Source organism: Acipenser ruthenus, chromosome 9, assembly GCF_902713425.1.
Source record: "Acipenser ruthenus chromosome 9, fAciRut3.2 maternal haplotype, whole genome shotgun sequence".
Taxonomy (NCBI): domain Eukaryota; kingdom Metazoa; phylum Chordata; class Actinopteri; order Acipenseriformes; family Acipenseridae; genus Acipenser; species Acipenser ruthenus.
This window is the reverse complement of record NC_081197.1, coordinates 50001026-50024117: the sequence shown is the minus strand read 5'-3', so window position 1 is coordinate 50024117 and position 23092 is coordinate 50001026. Positions and strand designations below refer to the sequence as shown.

The window sequence follows — 23092 nt, the reverse complement described above, 5'->3', positions numbered from 1 at the left end:
AAGCTTAATTCCTTAAACTATCTCTTGGGCCAAGAGTGAATTTAGGAAAAGGCCCTTTTTTGTTTTGTTGTTGATCATGACTAAAATTCCATACCAGAATGGATGTCATTGTTTTTAAAGAGTGTCTCAAAGTAATACTGCTAATTATTGTTCTTGTCATATATGTTTTCATCTGCAGTGGTTCAATTCTGAATCCCTTAGTGTCCAATGCAAATCAACAAAAAAATTAAATCTTAAAAGCAGTATTTCACTGTAGTCTTTTTGTAGTCTTTAAATTATTGAGTCAGCAATAAGAAAATGGTTTAAAAAAGCCCTTTGGAAGTGTTCAACTGAAGCCATATGTTGTTGTTTGTTTTTTAGTTTTTTCAGTTTCTTCCCAAGTCGAGATTATAATGCCATTGGTAACTGGCTTGAAAACGTTGAGTGAGCTATTGTCAAAGGAGCACAAGAGAGAATATGAAGAGAGAATCTGAAGCTGAAATGTCTTATATGCATATAAAAATGAGTGCTTTATCCTGGAGCACAGGCAGAATGAATGTACCAGCCTGGGCTTTTGTTTTTGCTCATTGGTCCCGGAGAACCCAATTTCCTTTTCAAAGCCAAGAGATGCTCTTCTGTTTTTGTGAATTTGACAGCCATCTCTTTGATCAATACATTGTCATGGTTGATGGCATTAGTCTCCCATCCCGTCATATAACTCATGCTCGGACCTGTCATGAACACATCTGCATCCATCCGTCTGACTCAGCCTGTTTCATTCTAGGTGGGGCAAACATGAAAGAGGAAGCTGAAGGCTTCCAGAGAGCCGGGTAAACCGTTCAGCATATATGAGTTAATTGGCGGTTATAGAAAGAAAGAAATATCCAGCAAGAAGAGTGAGTAATCAATCTAGAGAAAAGCATATGGTATGGTTTGTTTGTAAGGATAAAGTCTCATTGTGTTCCATCATTATTAACTTGAAAAGTTATTCTCCAAGTGAATACAGTAGCTAGACTTGATACTTATGTTTCTCAAAAAGGACTGCTACTTGATTGGAGTATTTAACTAGTGTTTTAACCAGTTATTTAATCTGTTAGTGGTAGCCATCACAACATGGTCCAGAGAGTGACGTACAGTGTTTTTGGCTGACATGGACTGTTATGATTTTGTTAAATATTTTTAGATATATAACATGAAAAAATAGTGGGCTCTTTTGTTACTGCTAAAAACTGAAAACCCAAATGTGCATATAGGTATGTCTATCTGATCACAAACCTAATGCAATTATTTTTTCATTATGTATTGAATGGCATATTTTGTAAGATGTGTTAAAAGTTTGTAAAACCATGGGAAAGCACAGGGAAATATGTTAAAGCATTATCAAAAAGCATGGGAATCTGCAAAATTGCTGTGCATGTTTACAGTAGTATACTTCCAGAAGGGAAAACTGGAACTTGAAACGACCATGTTTAAGACTGTTCTGTAGCTGGACAGAAGAGCTCAATTGGTTTTTGGAGCAAGTGACTTGTTTTTAATCTTGTTCTTGTGGTGTGTGTGTTTCTTCAATATAATTGTAGCCTATAAAAAAGTGTATGTATATATCTTGCTGAAAAGGACATTACTGTTATATAAAAAATGTGGTCTAATACTTACTGAAATTAAACCAAGTAGCTTTTTTTATTATTTGTGAGAATGTTGTAGTCAGTGCAGTTAAAAAAAATAAATAATAAAAAGAAGATATTTTTAGAGGCTGCGCCTTTACTGGTAAAATTCTGCATAATCACACATGTTCTTTGATGGATTAAAGAATTACTTGCTAACATTTTGTTGAGTGTTTTTTTTCCCTTTGCTGGTCTTTAATGAGGAGGAAACAATGCAAATTATGTGCTGATATATAGTTCTAGCTATATACCCCACTTAATACAAAAAGGCTAGACTTGAGGAACTTAATGGAGGTGCTGGTGACACACATTAACCTTTGCTGCAATGTTCTGTTCCACCTGAGCTAACTTGTTTGTTTTGTTTGTTCTGCAGATTACATATATCTTGATATCCATCGCCTGCCGACCGTAGCATGGATTTGACCAATTGTACCAATGTGAATGGTTCCTCTGAAGAACCTACCGAAGGGCCAGCGAGCAAGATCTTGATATCCCTAACGCTCTCTGTGCTTGCTGTAATGACGACGGCCATCAACTCCCTCGTGATCACAGCGATAATAGTGACGAGGAAGCTGCACCACCCAGCCAACTATTTAATATGCTCCCTTGCAGTCACTGACTTTCTGGTGGCCATCCTGGTGATGCCCTTTAGCATTGTGTACATCGTCAAGGAAACATGGATCATGGGTCAAGTGGTGTGCAATATCTGGCTCAGTGTTGATATCACATGCTGCACCTGCTCCATCTTGCACCTGTCTGCCATAGCTCTGGACAGGTACAGGGCTATCACAGATGCAGTCGAGTACTCAAGAAAAAGGACACCCAAACACGCCGCCATTATGATCTCGGTGGTGTGGGTTATCTCCATTTTCATTTCCATGCCGCCGTTGTTCTGGACAGCCAACAAGAAGGATGAATGCCTCATAAAGCACAGCAACATCGGCTTTGCCATTTATTCCACCTTTGGCGCCTTTTACATCCCGTTAGCCTTGATTCTCATCCTCTACTATAAAATATACAGGGCGGCCAAAACCCTCTACCACAAGAGAAGCGTAAGCCGGATTGCAAAAGAGATGAACGGCAACGTCTTGCTGGAGTCCACAGAAAAGAGTTCCAAGAACATCCCATCCACCCTGTGCATCCCAGAGAAATCCTTATCCGAACCTTCCACCGATGGAGACAAGATCCACATCACTGTCAGAAATCCCAAATGTGAAACCCGGAGAGAGAAGTCTTGGAAGAGGCAGAACATTTCAAGCGCTCGAGAGAAGAAAGCAGCCACGACTTTGGGTCTGATTTTAGGAGCATTTGTAATATGTTGGCTACCTTTCTTTTTGAAAGAAGTCATCGTCAACATTTGCATGAAGTGCTACATCTCTCCAAACATGTCAGATTTTCTGACGTGGCTGGGATACCTCAATTCTCTCATCAACCCATTGATCTACACCATCTTCAATGAGGATTTTAAAAAAGCCTTTCAGAAGCTGATCAAGTGCAGACATTACCTTTAATGCACAAAGGTGGTATTTTGGAGGAAAAAGAATGTAGGGCTTTGGACTGCAGAACCAAAACTATTTGAAATGATTGCTTTATTTACAGTATCTACTACAGTGACTCCAGATCCAAGCAAAATAAGGATCCCCAGCATAACCACAGAATTTGTTCTATTTGTAAAGGATTTATTAATTATATTGTTCTATTTTTTTTTATCAGTATTGATAACGTACACAAGTTCTCTTTTTGCATCCCCTTTTATCTACAGTTGTGAAAAGGTATGTTTTATTATTGATGAACCCTCCTATAAAGGGAAGGAGTGCAGCTCTGCGCTGTGCAGTCACTCCAATACCTGAATGATCTTTGAAGTAAAAGAAACAACATTTGGACACGGCCTTCCTCAATATTGAGACCACACAAACAAATTGTTGGGTGTTGTGTTGGTGTGACAGCATTGTTACTGTTTGAAAGGGAAGTACTCCAGATCTAGTGTTTTATTTGGGGTTAAGATAATACCATTATTAGAATCCACCTCTTCCCCAAACAAAATATTTCAAAATTTTGCAATGCAAGTCGTTGAAAGGTTTCAAATGACAGTCAATGAAAAAAAAACAACATTGTATACTTGTATCTGTGCACCACTTGTCGCTATATGATCTGTGTATTTTTTTTTTATACCACTATTCATTCAACCTTCCACAACCCCAAACGCACCACCCCATTTGAGAAAAGTGTCATAAATGTGTTATCAATCTACACAGCTTTAATTTAAAAAAACACATAAACTACTCCTTTGCAAAAATAAGCATTGTATCTCATTCAAGTACTAACCAGGTCAAACTCTGCTTAGTTTTGACAGGATTGTGATGCTGCAGATATTAATTGACGTTGCTGGCTTCACCTTTGATAAACAGATTTGTATTCAACGATTGTCTTGTTCTAAATATTGTGAATGTAGGTCATTGTGTTACAGACACACGATTGGAGAATCTTTGTTATCAGAAATGATTCCATGGGATAAAGCAAACCAATGGGAAGTATGAAGTGTGGAGTGGGTTAATGCACTACGCTGTGCCACATGGAATGCATTGTTTTTATTAATAACAACCCAGAGGTCTTAAACATCAGGAAAGACCTACAGTGATATTTCAATAGTAACAGTTGTGGAAATGATATGGGAATTAAGTCAAGAGCTATCATAATTGTCAGAGAAAAAGTCAAACCAGGAACAAAATGTACACTTCAAAGCTGAGAAAGACACAACTTCATTTAAACATCGTAAGATATCTGACAGGGATTAAAATTAGCATGTTTACAATATGAAAGATGTACTATTATCACTGTCATGACACATTAAATACCTTTTTTTTTAGGGTCCTCATTCAAAAAACACGTTAACTCTCTTGATTTTGCATCAATTTACACCAAGCTTTTGTTATACATTCCTAGCCTCATATGATTTTATAAAAATATTTTTTTTACCTTTCAGGTACTGTGCACTTATGATGCAATTGTGAGGACCCTCTGTTTGTGCCTGCACTAGTAGGAAAAGCTGCATCCCAAGTTTTAAACCCCCTCATCCTGCAACTTAGGATGAAGCATTACAAGTCTGTCCTGGTTCTATTCTGCCTTTTGTCCAACACACAGTATTATACATCCTGAAGCCACTATCATCAAAACATCAGATTTCAGAACATTCCAATACATCTTATTGTTCGATTAGTGTCATCTTGTGCACAGTAAAGTACCAACTGACAAATATTCTAAAGACATGGATGACAATATTAGCTGTGTATTGTGGTTTTTACATATTAACGTATATCTTATGTAACTTGGTATACTGATGGGAGAGGCAGCAGCTGGTGTGTTTAACTCTGATTGGTTCATCAGTCCTGTTACTGCTTTACTCATGTCCAGATGATTATTATTATTATTATTATTATTATTTATTTCTTAGCAGACGCCCTTATCCAGGGCGACTTACAATTGTTACAAGATATCACATTATACATTATTTCACATTATACAGATATCACATTATTTTTACATACAATTATCCATTTATACAGTTGGGTTTTTACTGGAGCAATCTAGGTAAAGTACCTTGCTCAAGGGTACAACAGCAGTGTCCCCCACTGGGGATTGAACCCACCTATGTATTATAGGTGACCCTTCAAATCACTGTGCTTCAGTTCTGTGCTTGACAACATTGCTACACTTGTGAGAATTCCTGCTTTTGTTTCATTCGTGTTTTGCTGCAGAACAAAACACCCTCAACATTCCAGAACATGAGTATACAAGAGGGGTCTCTGCAACTGTCAATATTCCAATGGCTCAAACAATGCAGTCCCATGCTGAAGCTCAGAGTTGCTTAAACTGGAGAAGTGGGTCATGTTGATCTCATAGGATCCAAATTGGATTGAAAGCCTTTGATTGGAGTGACCAAGATTATTTGGCAGTGCTGTACCTGATGTCAAATACATCCCTTCTTTTTAGATGGGTCCTGGGTACTACCAAGAAGCTGTCCTTATTCACTGATCCAGAGGGGTTAGGAGCTATTTGCTAGACTGCCCAATCACAGCTCTCTAAATCAAGCTATATGGGGTTATTTTGTTTCCAATGTTTCCAGGAAATACAAACCTGAACAAGAACATGTTGCTGTACATATACAGTCTACAGTCATGCTAAAGGGTATCCAGTGGGCAGTCTGATTGCCCTATCAGATAAACCATTCATTTCTGCACCTCTGTGTCATGCAATGAAAATACAGTCATACAGAGCATTATACAAAGGAAGAGGGCAGAGGAAAGGTGAGGAATGCATAAACTGAGAAGATAAATCCATACTGAATAGTTTTATTATTTACTAAGAATCAAGGAAGACAAAAAGAATAACATGAATAAATTCTTACTTAAAATGTAATTATTCTATAGTGCACATTTAACATTAAAACCAAACCTTGCCAGGGAACTGACTATGAATGAATATAAAGGACAAGAATATCAGTTAAATGTATTCAAAAACATTCTCACATTCTACCAGCAAACATGAATTATGTATACTAACCACTTGAAGATGAAATGCTGGACTGTGCTAAAAGCTACGTTTAGCCGAGCTAAAAGGACTTTCTGATGCACTGCATTAAATAAGTAGCAGCCATTAACTTGTAACTCACAACTCTTCACAATGTTATGTTGCTATCAGCAACAATATAAAAACAAAAAGGGCAAGGCAGTTCTCAAATAACATTTGCTTCTATAATTGGATTCATTATTTATTTTGCAATCTGACTTCTAAAATGGGCGATGTTATGACTGGAGGTTTTTTTGCAATGTGTATTGGTGCAGAATGACTCTTTCGTTTGGAGTAATTGTGTTTATTAGCCATTTATATGGAGTGGTTCAGTCAGACCGGGAACGATAATGAGTGGGTCTCTGCTGAGGAACTGTCACACGTGTGCAGAGAAAACTGAACAATTCTGAACCTCCCTTTAGAATGCAGTATAAATTTGCTGCCATAGTTCCACTTACTATATGAACATGAACAGACATGTTCTGAAATCTTTTTTGACTGGATACTGCTATCTATGTGTTATATAGTTTTAACCTTGTCTTTTGCTGTTGTGATTGATTCCCTTTCTAAACTTGCACTGTAATAAAAGATGCTGTCAGAATTAGAAATTGAATTTTATATACTGGATATAATAAAACACATAACTACAAGTATAGCGAAAAGATGGATGTATTTAGCATCGACTGCCAAGTAAGCACATTCAGTGGTGGTGCTAGGCATGAGCAAAAGCTTAGGGCCCCAAGCAGTTCAAAGGAGTTATAAAAAAGAAATGTTATCCAGAATTTAAAATTTTGTAGTATGTATTTTTTTTGATGAAAGCAATCCTGAATGGTGTCGAAAAGACCTTAACCCTCGGGCAGAAAACAATTTAAATAAAAAAATGGAGATGGAATCCATACAAAAAGAAAACGGTATTTTATTATTATTGTTATTATTATTATTATCGGCATTTGTTTTTTACTTTTAAATTAAAAACATATGATAATGTTAGTGAGTGTTCTAATAATACAGTGATTATTGAAATTAGAAAAATCTAAATAGTTTTACACATCAGTCTCAATGTGAATCTTTTTTCTGTTGAAACAGGATTGGCTGCGAGTAACAATATTAACTCTCCAGATGTTTGACTATCAATACATTAAAATCATAACAATTATTTTCATTGCATTGATATGGAAAAACTGAGATCTCTGTGTAACTAGTGGGACTGGATAACAACTGAACTCGGTGTATTCAGCCTATTTGACAGCCTGTCTAGTCATGTTGCAAATGTAAGCAAGCTGAATACAAAAAGCAAGTTAGAATTGTCTTTAAATAGAAATGCTCTGCTGTTGAAGTAATACATGTTGATTCAGTTGAGTTTCCAGATGTCTGATTAGTAGTACAAGAAATCAGTTGCAAGTGTTGCACTGTTCTGCTCTGAACGCACCCATAATTATGTTACGAAGTAGAGAAACATTTATAGGACAAGTTTAAAAGCTTTTTGCTCCAGTGCAAAATTTGCTCCACTTTTTCTTAGTGCAAATAATCTCCAGATAATTTTCCAAAACTGTTTAAGTGAAAAAAAAAAAATTCATTTTATTTCTCTTTTCCATACGTACATTGTCTCTTGCTAGATTTGCACCTTTAAACTTTTACAATTACTTTGAGAAAATCAGAAGCAAATTTTGCCCTTTGAAAATCACCATGTTACTGTATTAGCTAAATTAATTTCAAAATGTACAGAGTTGGATTAATAGCACTCAATTACAATATAAAGGTGAGTCTAATAAAAAATAAAAACCAAAAAGGGGGGGTGCAAAAATATTGCCACTTAGGGCCCCCAATCAGCTAGCACCATCACTGAGTACACTGCTTCTGTGATCTCTATCAGCTGCACTGGCTGCCAGTCAAATTCTGTATTACTTTTAAGATTGTGCTTACTTATTGTGCCCTACACAGCTCACCACTTCCTTACCTCGCTCAGCTCTTACCTCCTTTTGTCCCCAGGTGCTAGCTCAGATCAACTGAGGCTGGCCACTTGGTTGTGGCAAGATTTAAACAAGCCCCTTTTAGTGGCGCGTCTTTTGGCTGTTAGTGACACTTTGGAATCCACTGCCTGAAGATATTAGCTCTATTGCTGTGTTTAATGCACTGTGGCTAATGGCATTTAAGCCTGATGGTCTTGGTGTCTGGTGATGTGTTGTGACTCAGCGGGCTGGGTTTGGGTTTTCATATTTTCTTGTTTTCTTTTTTATTTGATTTTATAGTAAAGCAATTGAATGGGTTCCATTATGGAGTTGTTCTATTCTTTTTATGGTGCCTATGGGATAATTTATTATTATTATTATTATTATTATTATTATTATTATTATTATAAATATTTTGCAATTTACCATGCTCCCCTGTGCTAATACTTTGTTACTGTTGATTTTACTATGTTTTACTATAGTTATGTACATGTTTTTGTAGTGCAACAGCATTTGTCATTGCTTGCTCTTTAGTAGCAAGTAGTGTGAAACGCCACAGCATAATGCTATTCTGTACTGAGTCACCATAAGGAGGGTGTGTTGTCTGGTGGTTAAAGAAAAGGGCTTGTAACCAGAAGGTCCCTGGTTCAAATCCCACCTCAGCCACTGACTCATTGTGTTACCCTGAGCAAGTCACTTCACCTCCTTGTGCTCCATCTTTCCGGTGAGACGTAATTGTAAATGACTCTGCAGTTGATGCATAGTTCACACACACTAGTCTCTGTAAGTCGCCTTGGATAAAGGCATCTGCTTAACAAGCAAATAATAATAATCATAGTCATAGTGGAATCCCTGTAAAATGTGGGACAGCCAATTCCACTGGTGTACACATGTGTGTAATACACTAGAGCCGGGATAATTAATCGAGTTACTCGAGTCGTCGCGATTATTTTAATACTCGACAATCTTTTTGGTATTCGAGTAATATATGCATCTGCATTCACGCCAGGTGCGTTCTCAAATAATAATTACGATCAGCTGTTCACTCGGTCTGATGTTGGCAGGAATACTGAACAGCAGATCGGTATACGAGAGTGAAGGCGACATATTAATAAAAGATTAAAAAAAACTTATATAGAAAAAAATGAAGATGGCAGGTTTAAAAAACACACACACATGCATGCATGCAGGCACACATATACATCTTCTGCTAACCTGTGTCTATCCCTGTTCTCTTTTAGATAAATAAAACCCGTTTGCATCAAATTGCAAGTCAGCCGTATTTATTCAATAATACCCACGCAATCCTATTCGAAACACGATTTTGCTAATTTGTCAGCACTTTTATGTTATTATTATACAAGCAGCGGCACAGTTGCAATATTGTTTAGAACCTCTATCATTTTTTTAACATCTATCCTCGCGCTATAGCCTACACAATGTTGTTGATGTTACGTTAGAAAAGTGCTTTCACTGGGCGAAAAATTCAATCAAACAAAACAGTCTGGAAAACCTTTTCGTGGCGACGTGTTGAGAATGGCAACGGGAACACAGCAATATGGCGGATTCACATAGCAAGACTGTTAGTACAGAAGACCCGGGAAAGGAAGAGTTCAGAAAGTGATGGAAGTGAGAGGCCCGGTGCCAAGAAATTTGCGAGAATCGCCAGACACACAACAGCGTTGTGTGGGATTTCTTTGGCCAACCTAGCAATTGACAGGTTCAGTGCAACATATGCAAAGGAAAGATGAAATATCCCAACCGTCTTACTACTCACTTTGTAAGTAATATTATTCATGTAAGAAGTCCTTCGATATAATATAGTACGATGCTGTTTGGTAACAGGAATTACGTGTCCATTTAACACATGAAAATAAACAATTTATTTCGCTCTTGTTATTGAATAAAGCAGTCGGCTACACTCCCGTCGTTTTTTATATCCTAGCTCCTGTATTCCTGTATGCAGTAACGCACAGTTACCAGATAGGTCTCAGACCGTTTGTTTTGGTATCTCACGGTAGATCTTTCTCTGTCACTCTGTTACTACAAATTCCCCCTCCACCGACCGAAACACGCCCTCCTCCCCCAACCAGACCACTGCGCCATTATTAAATGGAAATTAAATTAAATTAATCCAAATTAACAGATTAATCGATTAATTGAAATTATACCTCTATAATACACTTTACAATCATGGTATACCACAGAAAACATTTAGAAAGGGGCACTCTCTTGGCATGTGTTCAGCTTTACCTATGGATCTCACCTCCATGATTATATGAAAAACATGTAAATGAAAAACAGAACCAATAGGATTTGAACCAGTGCGGGTCACAAGTGAAGTCCTTTAATAGCACGGGAGACTTATACTATAGTCTGAGTTATACATTCCAAAACAGGGAAGGACAAAGTGTTCCAGTGTATTAAAGACAAGAGGGAAGGATATTGAAGGACATCAATTAGAAATCACCAGTGAACTTTTGTGAAAACTGTATTATACCAGTAGATGAATAATGCTGCTTTCTTATTTTACCTTTTTGAAGTGTCAAGCATAAAAGCTCAGAATAATTGGTCTATACAGAATAAAGTTCTGTACCTGGTTTCATTGTTTTGTTCATGCCTCTGGTCTTCAGTAAAACAAATATTAAGTGATTTATTTCTCAGTTCTCGGGTCTGCTGTTGAAAAAATGCTCCAAAGGTTTTCCACTTTTCTTACTGCTACTGTCTAATGAGACTGAGGTCATTTACTGATTAAAGTCCTACACTGCTTCTGTTGTCCATAGGGCTATTGAAGTATGGACAATGTGTGAAACAATGGTGTAAACATTAACGTTTGTGTTTGCAGGTGAAGGCACATGAGAAGCAGACAGACACTCAGAAGCTGCAGCCAGTCTGATTTATTGTAAAATCTCCAGGATGCTTTGGACATAGTTTCAGGCACACACATACCAAATACACCTAAGCTTTTCCTGGTTCATTTACTGGCTTTCCGAATACAGTTGCCTCCACCTAACCCTCACACATCTGCCATACCCCCTCTCTTGGTCCGTCTCTCTCCATCAGCTGCACCAACTCAACTGCTACTCTGATCTCTGTGCCAGCGTAGGGAAGGAGATAAGTTCCTAACGGGGAAAGATTTCAACTATACCATCTTAAAGGTACAGTACAGCTTAACAATGGTTTATTGCAATAAACAACCCACTTTTTTGTTTTTTTTACATTACATGTATCCTCTAGAGCTGTGTTAATCGCAACACATTGGGTTTCAAGTGGATGAAGGTTACCGTAATAAGCATTTTTTCAAAAGGCATGCATATTTTGCAATAGAACAAACGTTTTTAAAGCCCATGTTGCTTAACAAGAAGGGATTCAGACTGGCATTTGGCATTTACTTACCCAATAAAGTAACCTACCTGTAATACTCTGTAAATCCAATGAGAAAGGACAAAAATCATTCTCAATCCTAAATATGATTTAACATGTGAAATCCTTTAGTTCACATTAAATTTGGCTTGAGTATAAACAGCACCATATTGATTTAAAACATGGTGGCAGTATCTGAAATATAAACTGTTTAAAACATTGCTGTTTGTTGTACCAACTTGACACCTACTGTAAAATTGCCAGTTTAAACACATTTCTATTATATTTGGTTAGGTAGGGTTTAGTGTGCTATTACCTTTGATATGTTATCAAGCATTGCTCAATATTGTATTTAAATGTTTTTCTTGTACTGAAAAATATTTATAGTCAATGTTTTGGTTCCTGTAAGAAACAGTCTGTCACAATTTGAATAAACCTGTGTTCATTTTAAATATTTGGAAGGAGAAAAATATTTTTTAAAAAAAACCAAAACCATTCACTATTTTTGCTTTAGTCAAACAAGCTTGCTGCTGGGCCCACAGAGTGACATGTGTACTGAGGCAAACCAGTTCTATTAGCATACACATGGTATTGTGTATTGACCTACTGCACAAAACAAATGCAATAGCAAAACAGGATTATGCAAAACTAAGAATATCTTAATAAAAGCAACACCCAAAACATGTTCTTTAATCTAACACCCTTTTAAATCATCCAGAACAATAAGAAATGCAAAGTGTCATTGTCAAAGTATAGTCTCTTTCAAGTAGGTACGTAGAATAGAAAACATTTACTTTAGGTCTGACAGAGACTCCTAGGGGAGGAAAAAAAGCAAATTAAAATATATTATTTTTCTCAAATTATTACTTTTTTCCTGGTTATCAACTGACCAAAACCCGGTCATTTTGAGACCCATTGGCACTAAATATAATGAGAATATTTAGAAACAATTTAAAATGTGGTGTTTTTTGTACTTGTGTATATTTTTGTGTTAAGATGCTTTTACCTGAATTCTGCAGTTTTTTTGTGCATCATTAGAAATACAAAAATAAACTTGTTCATTAATAAGCCTACCTGCTGTATAGATAATAACTGTTTTTAATGTTTACGAACATCATAAAATGGGGACAGAAAAAAAAAGGAAAATAAAAACGTAATCTGTACCTCCTTTTAGGAATGGCAATACACAGCAGATTGAAATAACATTTCTGTTTAACTTTGGGATCTTTAAAACATGACTGAGATGAAAACTGCCAGAGGGAATAAGCAGGAAGATGACGGAGACTGATGATTGCCTTCTGTTTTCATTACATTTTAGAAAGATGCAAATCAATCTAGTTTGAATCTGTATTTAATTTCGATTGATGTCAATGTGAAGACTATACCACTGTGTGTCACTTGATTTTTCAGTTCAAGATTTTAAAAATGGCATTCCTTTACTCAAGCTCAGTCACCACAGCACACAGGGCAAGAATAAAAAAAGGAATATTAATAAGCAAGCTTTATTTATTCCTGTCATCCTAATCTTTGTACTAACAATATTTCAATAATCAAAACCAGTCAGATTTAGTACAAATCTATTCAAAACCACCTCTCCCTAAAGCTTGGAACCATTTCTCTACTGTCCTCTACTTTTTAGCCCTACTGCCCAGAACCGTCCTGGAACTCCAAAATCCGGAAGCGGAAAGCGGTGACCGCAGTTGAATGCATCCAGGCTTTTTATTGTATTTATTTTTTGAATTGAGGGGGTTGCCTGGAGAGAAAAAAATAAACACAAAAGTAACCCCCCCCCCCCCAAAAAAAAGCATCTTTCTACATTTGTGTCAGAGAATAACAGTCTGGCTTCAGCTGCATACATTTCCATATTGCATAATAATTTCAATCAACACAAATTAAATGAATTTGTCAAAAAACATTGTACGCTTGTTACTTCTGGGATGTGGGTCAATATGTACACAGGAGACAATCAGAACAGCAATTGAACCAGGACACAAACCGCAGTTACTAGCAGCCATTCACTTTACCATTATCTGTATAAATGAACACAAAGTGTTAATTTAGTAATTGTTTATTAAAATGGAAGAGTTATCAGAAGTTCTATCATAAGATTTAAAAACACCAATTTATTAAATACACATCTTAATACAATCTACATTTAAAAAACCCACAGACACACCACACATCAGGGCAGTCTTCAAAACTAACTAAACACTACCCTCACCGATGCGCTCAAAACAAGAGTTGGTGACAACTCATTCCAAATAATGTTCACACATAATTCTTGCTTGGGACATCAGTGCGAGGATGAGAACTGGCAGCAGTGTAGCGGGCAGAGTAGTTCACATTCTTCTGTGGGCAGGAGCAGCACAGCAGAGCGCCTCCCAGCAGCAGCAAGGCAGAGGAACCCCAGCCGATGTACATGGAGGCCCCCAACTCGCGCTTCTGTGCCTCGGTGACCAGGGGATTGTAGAAGTCCTTGATGACACTATTGGCTGACCAGCAGACTGGGATGAGGTAGAGCACCCCGGCAACAAGGAACAACACCCCAGACACCTGGCTAACACGGGCTTTCACAGACTCCTCCTCCACACAGTTGGTACACTTGGCACCCACTATGCTAACCAACAGTGCCAGTACAGCCAGCAGGATAGCGATGACAGTGAGCGCCCTGGCGGCTTGCAGGTCTTGAGGGAGGGCCAGCAGCGAGTCATACACCTTGCATTGCATCTGACCAGTGCTCTGGACAATACAGTTCATCCACAGGCCTTCCCAGATGGTCTGTGCCACCACAATGTTGTTCCCAATGAAGGCGGTGACTCTCCACATGGGCAGGGCACAGGTCACAATAGCCCCCACCCAGCCTACCACAGCCAGGGAGATTCCCAGCAACTGAAGGCCAGCAGATACCATCTTGATAGGAGTGTAGAGCTGGAAAGCTGCAATAAATAAGACAAGTGTCAAATTATACCAGGCCAGATTCTGCTAGTTAATGGCATGTAATAAAATGTGCATTTTAGCACAGTGACCATCTAAATATATGCAAGGTTTAGAAAAAAGTATATATATAAAAAAATAAGAAACACACTTGATATACTGCCAGAGACAGACTCTTTAAATCAAGTTTAAATCAGCTGGGAAACCATGTCTATAGAAGTGTGATATGTTGGGGTTGAAAAATGCCTACATTTCCCTCCCTTTGGGCAGAGCAAGAAATAATTTTTTTTTAAAAATTGGGCAACTGGATTGAGGTCATGACAGTTACACTTGTCCACTCAGGATATGTGACTTGTTGGGCATATATATATATATATATTACAGCATAACCAAAAATGTATTTTCTATTTGGTATGCTGTTCTCAGATACACAATCCAACTGCATCATTCGTTGTATTAAAATCAACGCTCAGGCTTTAACTATCATTGAGTCATTTAAATTAATGTTGTTTAGATGTGTTCAACTAGCCTGTCTTTCTTTGTCATTATTAGTGTACGAGGACACAGAATAAGATTAAGAACATAAGTACTACCAGTACAGTTGCACGTACCATATAGCAGTTACAAAAATAGTATTCTGCTATAACAGAAAGTTTTGAAAAAAAAAAAAAAAAAACACATTATCCCTAAACAAATTAAAATAGAAAACACATACCTACAAATAAAATAAAGAAACGATAAATATAAAGATAATTTTAACAGACACTACTCACTTACGCGTCCGCTGCAACGTTTAGTGGTCTCGTAAAAGTAAATGTGTGGTAGACGCTAAAAAGAATTTATAGTTCTGATGGAACTGTGTCATTTGTGCACGGCCTTAATAGACACACCTGCGGTCCATGCTAGCACTCTGATCAGACCCTCAAGTTTTCTGATCGTGATTGTGAATTGCAATCACGTGGTTTCAACCTGTGTTTATCATGGTTTATTTCAGACGTTTGTTTTTCAAAATATTTTAAATATATGTATACGTAAATCAAAGTTGGCAATATATATATATATATATATATATATATATATATATATATATATATATATATATATATATATATATATATATATATATATATAATTTTCTGAATTCAGAACTAATACATATTATATTTTTTCATAAGGGTCTCTCGTAATCTGTATGATTGACAGCACCTGTGTCTTGTCCGTGTTATTCAGAGTAGGCAATACCCCACAATCACCTGATTCTGGCAGCTTGGTTAAATACCTCCGAGGATGGCGGTTGTTTATTTTTCACTGTGGTTTGAACAAGGCGCTTTTTTCGTTCACGGTAACAACACAACAGCTTATGCTGCATCACACACGTGAGTTTTGAAATACATACGGTATGTTCATGGTTGGTTTTTCCATAGGCATTTAGGACCGGGAATGTTTTAGTTTAATATGAATCTTTTTTTTTTTTGCGGGGTGATACCACAAGAGTGTATTCTTGTTATTTTTAGTATATAAATTGCAATTATGAAAGTCGTCCGTGAAGACCACGCATTAAATGTTTAACTGCAGCGTGAGTGAGAGGTTTGTATTTACCTAATCGGAATTCGCCACCTGGTGGTCAAATCAAATTACGACCCTTCAGGCTGACTAATCAAAAATAGTACATTGACCAGCTACTGTGAATACAGGAAGGTTGGATACATTTTGGTAATGTTCTGTCATAATACTGTTGTGTATTTATTTTGTATAAATAGGCTGGTTTTAAATGACATTCTGGGGTACACCAATCCTTTAATAAATGACCTGTCTGTCAATGGGAGAGGTGCTGTAATACAAACTCTAGGTGTGTTTTGGTTACTGACAAGAGAACCACTAGAACTAGATCATACTGGTGACTTTTTTCTGTCTTGAATTCCAGTTTCCATCTCCACACTCCTATCAAGATGGTATCTGCTGGCCTTCAGTTGCTGGGAATCTCCCTGGCTGTGGTAGGCTGGGTGGGGGCTATTGTGACCTGTGCCCTGCCCATGTGGAGAGTCACCGCCTTCATTGGGAACAACATTGTGGTGGCACAGACCATCTGGGAAGGCCTGTGGATGAACTGTATTGTCCAGAGCACTGGTCAGATGCAATGCAAGGTGTATGACTCGCTGCTGGCCCTCCCTCAAGACCTGCAAGCCGCCAGGGCGCTCACTGTCATCGCTATCCTGCTGGCTGTACTGGCTCTGTTGGTTAGTATAGTGGGTGCCAAGTGTACCAACTGTGTGGAGGAGGAGTCTGTGAAAGCCCGTGTTAGCCAGGTGTCTGGGGTGTTGTTCCTTGTTGCCGGGGTGCTCTACCTCATCCCAGTCTGCTGGTCAGCCAATAGTGTCATCAAGGACTTCTACAACCCCCTGGTCACCGAGGCACAGAAGCGCGAGTTGGGGGCCTCCATGTACATCGGCTGGGGTTCCTCTGCCTTGCTGCTGCTGGGGGGCGCTCTGCTGTGCTGCTCCTGCCCACAGAAGATTGTGAACTACTCTGTCCGCTACACTGCTGCCAGTTCTCATCCTCGCACGGCCATCCCAAGCAAGAATTATGTGTGAATTTGGAGTTCCAGCAACTCTCCTAAATTGTTTAGAAAGTAGCTTGAATAATTTGGTTAATATAGCTTGTCTATGAGTGGTTTATGCTAGAATAGTTTTGTTCAGCTGCCTTAGACTGCCCTGTTATAATGCAGATGTTAAAATAAAGGTGTATTTTTATTGCAAATGTGTTTTAACTATTAATGTACTTCCCTTAAAATAAACATTTGATTTATTTTGTGACTTGTTTTGTGTCGCAACTCTAGACCACTGAATCCAATGTCTCTAAGAAACTGGGTTGTGGAGTATGCCACAAATCCTCGACAGCCCACCTCCATTGGGTAACCCTGGCCTCACTGTTCTGCTTCAGCAGCTAGTTGAGCGTACTGAAGTTTCTTCTTTTCATACGCCTCATCCACAGCATCCTCCCATGGCACTGTTAACACTACCATGTGAACAAGGCGTGCTGCTCTAGACCACAAGACAATATCAGGTCGAAGGTTAGTGGCAGCAATCTCCAGTGGGAAAATAAGCTGATGTCCAACATCTGCCACCATTTTTCCAGTCTCTTGCAGCTTCCAGTTGTCCTCAGTTTTGGTTTTTATACCTTTTCTGTTGGTCTTCATGTGTCATATATTGGTGGCAACCTGTTGGTCATGCTGCTCTTGTCTTCCAATGCTAAGGCCAAACATCGCAGGACCTGGTCATGAAGACAAGCAAAGCGTCCTTGGCTAAGACCCACCTTACATCCCGTCAAAATGTGTCTTAATGTAGCTGGTGATGAACACAACGGACACCACTGATCTTCTCCTACCCATAGATTAAGATTCTGTGGTGATGGGAGAACATCATATGTTGACCTGATGAGGAAACTGATCCTGCTTTGTTCCATTGGCCATAGATCTCGCCAGTCGACCTTGCGTTGTTCCACACTCTCCCATCTCATCCATTCTCCCTGCTTGGCCTGGGAAACGCACTTTACGCACTTCATCCTCTTCTCCTGCTTTTGCACTTCGTTGACTACCAGCTACCTCCGTTGAGCTGGGGCTGCTTTGTGCCATGTAGGAGGCGCTGAACTGAGACCAAGGCCTCCTCTTCCATGCTGTACTTGCCCCATGATATTACTGATCTGAAGGGCAGCCTTTGCATCTTCCACAGCTTCATTTGCCGCCCACTTTCTTCCAGTTTTCAACACAGGTGCACGTTTGTCGGTTAGAGCTGTGACTGGCAGCTGCAGTATCCCTTTACCATACAGTCCCACTCTGCTGAGGCAGCATGGAACTCCTAACCATTTCCCAACATATGAACTGATTAATCCTTTCAGCTACTGTTGTCAAGGAAACCTCATACACAGTCAGTGGCCACAGCAGCCTCGGCAGTAGACCAAACTGAAAGCACCAGAATTTAAGTTTGCCTGGTAAAGCGCTGCTGTCTATGCTCTTTAACCCTTGCACTGCTTGTTGTCTCACTTCTCCCACACGAACTGTGTCCTTTAGGTCCCCATCATACCATCGCCCAAGACTTCACAGGCTTCTCAGACACTGAGGTGTTGCCTCACCGTTAATGTAGAACCTCTTATCCACTACTTAACCTTTAATTATAGAGATGCTCCTTGACTTAGTGGGCTTGAATTGCATTTGTGTCCATTCAATGTTATTGATTAGTTTGCCCAATAACCGATTAGTGCAGGCTACTGTTGTAGTTATGATTGTCAAGTCATCCATGTATGCTCTAAGATTCCATTCCAGAAGCCAAGCGTTCTCCTCCCACTACCCATTTTGACGCCCTAATTATTACTTTCATTGCCATGGTAAAAGCCAGTGGAGAAATGGTGCATCCTACCATTATTCCAATTTCTAGACATTGCTATTTAGTGATGAATTCTGAAGTTGAAAAACAAAATTGCAAATCTCCGAAGCAGGCTTTCACTAAGTGTGTTATTGTCCACGGTACACTGAAAAAAAATCAAATGCTGCCCAAAGAAGCTCATGTGGTACTGTATGCATTAGCAGTAATGAAACATTAAAACCGACAGGAAAAATATGGCTTCTGATATAGTTAATGCCACATGAGCATGGTTTTCCTGACAAAACAAATACAGTATATATATATATATATATATATATATATATATATATATATATATATATATATATATATATATATCCCTGAACAGTACTTCTTTTCTATCATTTTGACATCATGAAAATAAAGCTTTTTTGGCTGGACAAAGAATACCTTTCTTGTTCAAGCTTCTTTGAGAGAGAAGAGAATCTGCGAGTTGTGAGAAACAAACATTAGAGAGAACATAGAGCAACTGGACTGTCACCAAGGGTAGAGTGAGCAGAAGTCTAATCTGTGTAAAATTGACCCAGTTGAGACATAGTTTCTTATGCGTTTCAGCTGTACATTACATATAGCAGTATACCAAGAAATTTAAACAAAGTCCTTTGTTGTAATAAAGTGTTTTATTTAAAATGTAAAACATTTTTAGGGAGGCATATTACATGACAAACATTAAATACTGAAAGCTGCCATGTGTCACAAATGACTAAAATCCACCTATGTTAGAACACAATGCAATCCCTTCATTAGATACAAAAGGATATTATTTATGCCTGGAAACACCAGCGTTTATCAGTGCCCTAACCCAGAAGTCTGTAACAAAACTCCAACCAAAAGCGTCTATTCCAAGTTCCTTGAAATCCGAATTCTCACACATAATTCTTGCTTGGGACATCAGTGTGAAGATGAGAACTGGCAGCAGTGTAGCAGGCAAAGTAGTTCACATTCTTCTGTGGGCAGGAGCAGCACAGCAGAGCACCCCCCAGCAGCAGCAAGGCAGAGGAACCCCAGCCGATGTACATGGAGGCCCCCAACTCGCGCTTCTGTGCCTCGGTGACCAGGGGGTTGTAGAAGTCCTTGATGACACTATTGGCTGACCAGCAGACTGGGATGAGGTAGAGCACCCCGGCAACAAGGAACAACACCCCAGACACCTGGCTAACACGGGCTTTCACAGACTCCTCCTCCACACAGTTGGTACACTTGGCACCCACTATACTAACCAACAGAGCCAGTACAGCCAGCAGGATAGCGATGACAGTGAGCGCCAGTGTTGCCAGATTGGGGGATTTTCCCCCAAATTTGGGGGATTTTTAAATGCCCAGGGGGAAATTTGGGGGCAACATTTGTATGGGGGGAAATCTTGGGGGATTATTTTTTTAACCTGGGGGGGTTTAGGGGATTTGCAATTTTTTCACTGGTGATTTACAATGCTCTGTCGGGGGCTGAAAACACTTACTGTCTCCGGATTGGTTGATGGAAATTTTATGGGAGGGTCTTGTGTCTAATACCACAACATACTCCCTCTAGATTGGTTTATGTGGTGGCGGGGAGTGTCAGTCTACCGCACATTCTGTACGTACAAACTTATACCTCATTCACTGTAATGTAAGAGCGTCAGCGTTCACACCGCTCGGTGCACAAAAAATACATCTTGCTCGTTGCCACTGAAGACAGTAGGCTAGATATTACATTAAATCAGCCACACACCTCATAAATACAAAATAACAAAAAACGTAAATCAAAATGCCAAAAGAAGAAAAATACAAACAAAAATATACAAAACTTTGGGAAAGTGAACCTGTACTGAAGGTGAGTTGAGGGCCATATGCTTAAGATTTATGAATGTCTTGTGAAAAACAGTATAAGCGTTACTGTAATGAAAAAAAAGTTAATGAAAAAATAGTATACTGTAAAATTAAAACAAGAACATTTTACGAGCAAGACATTTTTTTGATAAAATGAATGTGCCGTGAAAAATGTATTATTCATAAAATACATGCGTCATACATTGAAAGAAAAGGCGCGAAATTAAGCTGCTGCAATTTTTATTTTATAGCTAGTAGTATATTTTGTATAGGCCTAAAAACAAACATTCATTACAGTGCGATTCCAAAAATTATATTAAGTTTTTAGTTTAATTATGAATTTCAGTCGTGGCCAGATCTTTGAAAATAATCAACATAATGTATGTATCATAATCCTATGTTATATTTCGGCATATTTTGTTTGCTATTGTTGTCAGGTAATTTCACACATTTTATAAAATGGAAACCATATACAGTAAATAAGGTTTCACGTCACCTGTGGTTTTTTTATTTATTTGTTCGCACCGTTTGTGTGCAGTGGTTTGAACACATCAACTTACCCAATATGTTTACAGTATTTTTGTATTGACAGTTAATGATTCCTCAGCACCATTATTTGATTTTTTAAAATTTGTTTTTATGAATCTTCTTAAGAGAGAAGTGCAGCTCTATATTTATTTATTTATTCATTCACAGAATGGATATCTCCGGTTCTTGGAGACGATTTTTCAGCTCGGTGTAAGTACTGTCAGGCGGTTCTGAAAACACACAAAAAAGATTTGTTGACCCATGCTAACTCAGCTAAAGTTAAACAGAGAAGCAAAAACATCGTCTATGTCACGTTTTGTGGCGCCAGCAATATAACAGACAGTCGTAAAGAAGCTGAATTAAAAATAGCAGTTTTCCTTGCAGAACATGGCTCTATTGCCTCTGTTGATCACCTGACAGAAATGCTGCCATTTCTTGACCCTAAATCAGATCTACTGAAACAGATCAAAATACACAGGACCAAATGTACGGCATTAATAAAACGGGTAATTGCTCCAGCATTTACAGAGGAACTGTTGGCAGACATTGGAAAGAGCTACTACTCATTAGTTATTGATGAAAGTACAGACATCTCAACAGTTAAGCTACTTTGTGTGATGATTCGCTACTACAGCGAGTCGCAACATAAACTTGTAACTACATTTTACAAACTTATTGAGGTTGAAGTGGCAAATGCAGAGTCTTTGACAAACCTTATCATTAAAACACTGCATGCTGATGGATTAAAATTCGACCATTTAATTGGCATTGGTGTGGATGGTGCAAATGTGATGGTAGGACAACATTGTTCAGTGTCATCGATGCTTAAAGAGATGTGCAGTCATTTAGTTGTAGTGAGGTGCATTTGTCATTCTCTCCATCTAGCAGCAGAAAAAGCTTGCAGTGTGCTTCCAAGAAACCTGGAGTTTCTAGTTCGGGAATCTTACAACTGGTTTGCTCATAGCAGCAAGAGGCAACATGAATACAGGCAAATGTTCGATGTCCTAGGAAATGAAAGATGCATCAAACTGGTTCAACTGGCTAACACTAGGTGGCTTTCAAGACATTAGTCAATATCTGTAATTTTAGATCAATGGAATACCCTTAGGCTTCACTTCATGCTGGCCAAAGACAAGGAAAGGTGCTACACAGCTGATCAGCTTTACCAAATGTACAATGACCGAACTTGTAAGATGTACCTGGTGTTTCTGAAGGGAATACTAAAAGATGTGACCAGGGTAAATACATTCTTCCAAAGTGATAATGTTGAGCAAATTAAATTACTTGAAGACGTTGCTGACCTTTACATGTCTTTACTGACCAAGATTGTTGTGCCGACTCAGCTTCAGACCGTGAAAAGGAATGAACTGGTAAACTACAATTTCAAAAATTACATTGTGCCAATAGCAGCCATCAAATTTGGATACGAATTCACCTTGGAATGTGGGAATGCTGAAAATAATATCCTTCTAACTGAAGTAAAGGAACGTTGCAAGGAATTCCTTGTAAGTCTCTGTACTGAAATTCAGAAACGTCTGCCAGACAATATTTCGACACTAACAAAAATAACAATGTTGCATCCAAATGTTGCCACCTCTTAGGTACGGCCAAGCATCACGGAGCTTGCAGTGGCATTTAAAGCAGTGTGCCTTGACACTGATGCTACAGTAAAAGAATGGCAAATGATCCCAAATAAACTGTGGCTGCACACATCTGGAAGTGAAGAATTCTGGGCAGAAGTTTCAGGAGATTGCGACTCTGGTGGCAATAAAAGATTTGAGCACATTAGCACTCTGGCACTTGCCCTACTTACTCTGCCTGTGTCCAACTCAACAGTAGAACGAGGATTCTGAAACCACAACTGCATTAAAACAAAACTAAGAAACAAA

General features: G+C 38.5%; 4 protein-coding genes across 10 annotated transcripts in view; 2 read left to right on the top strand and 2 right to left on the bottom strand.

Moving 5' to 3' along the window:
• Positions 1–8463, top strand: part of LOC117406338 (5-hydroxytryptamine receptor 1F-like) — an 87364-nt gene extending 78901 nt beyond the window's left edge. For 2 of the 3 annotated variants that reach the window (XM_059030186.1, XM_059030187.1), the window contains one exon: positions 2014–8463. In XM_059030186.1, the coding sequence (XP_058886169.1) occupies positions 2054–3151 (1098 nt within the window). In that variant the 5' untranslated portion in view covers positions 2014–2053 and the 3' untranslated portion in view covers positions 3152–8463. Of the gene's footprint in view, positions 1–767; positions 876–2013 lie in introns of those variants that run through there. The other variant, XM_059030188.1, reaches the window with a different exon arrangement.
• A 5107-nt stretch (positions 8464–13570) lies between these two features.
• On the bottom strand, positions 13571–15348 carry LOC131737933 (claudin-4-like). Of its 4 annotated transcripts, none has more exons than XM_059030181.1 (2): positions 15226–15348; positions 13571–14454 (listed from the first exon to the last, which is right to left on the bottom strand). In XM_059030181.1, exon 2 carries the CDS (start codon positions 14426–14428, stop codon positions 13787–13789), a length of 642 nt encoding a protein of 213 aa, XP_058886164.1. In that variant the 5' UTR covers positions 14429–14454; positions 15226–15348; the 3' UTR covers positions 13571–13786. The 4 variants fall into 4 exon arrangements, with proteins under 4 accessions (XP_058886164.1, XP_058886166.1, XP_058886165.1 ...); XM_059030183.1 differs by having other exon boundaries at positions 13571–14446; XM_059030182.1 differs by having other exon boundaries at positions 15230–15348.
• Positions 15349–15722: 374 nt separating this feature from the next.
• Positions 15723–17258, top strand: LOC117406007 (claudin-4-like). 2 transcript variants are annotated; one of them, XM_059030179.1, is made up of 2 exons: positions 15723–15828; positions 16377–17258. In XM_059030179.1, exons 1-2 carry the CDS (start codon positions 15740–15742, stop codon positions 17041–17043), a joined length of 756 nt encoding a protein of 251 aa, XP_058886162.1. In that variant the 5' UTR covers positions 15723–15739; the 3' UTR covers positions 17044–17258. The 2 variants fall into 2 exon arrangements, with proteins under 2 accessions (XP_058886162.1, XP_058886163.1); XM_059030180.1 differs by having other exon boundaries at positions 15749–15849.
• A 2463-nt stretch (positions 17259–19721) lies between these two features.
• LOC117405781 (claudin-6-like) lies at positions 19722–20177 on the bottom strand (the record flags this gene model as incomplete). The annotated part of the gene is made up of 1 exon (XM_034923787.2): positions 19722–20177. A coding segment is annotated over one exon (441 nt), but the record flags the coding sequence as incomplete, so codon positions are not given.
• Positions 20178–23092: the final 2915 nt, after the last annotated feature.

Coding starts and splice junctions, on each gene's coding strand:
- LOC131737933 (XM_059030181.1), bottom strand. CDS start 14,428: ATGGTATCTGCTGGCCTTCAGTTGCTGGGAATCTCCCTGGCTGTGGTA.
- LOC117406007 (XM_059030179.1), top strand. CDS start 15,740: ATGGCGGTTGTTTATTTTTCACTGTGGTTTGAACAAGGCGCTTTTTTC. Junction 15,829..16,376: donor GCTTATGCTGCATCACACAC/GTGAGTTTTGAA, acceptor CTTGAATTCCAG/TTTCCATCTCCACACTCCTA.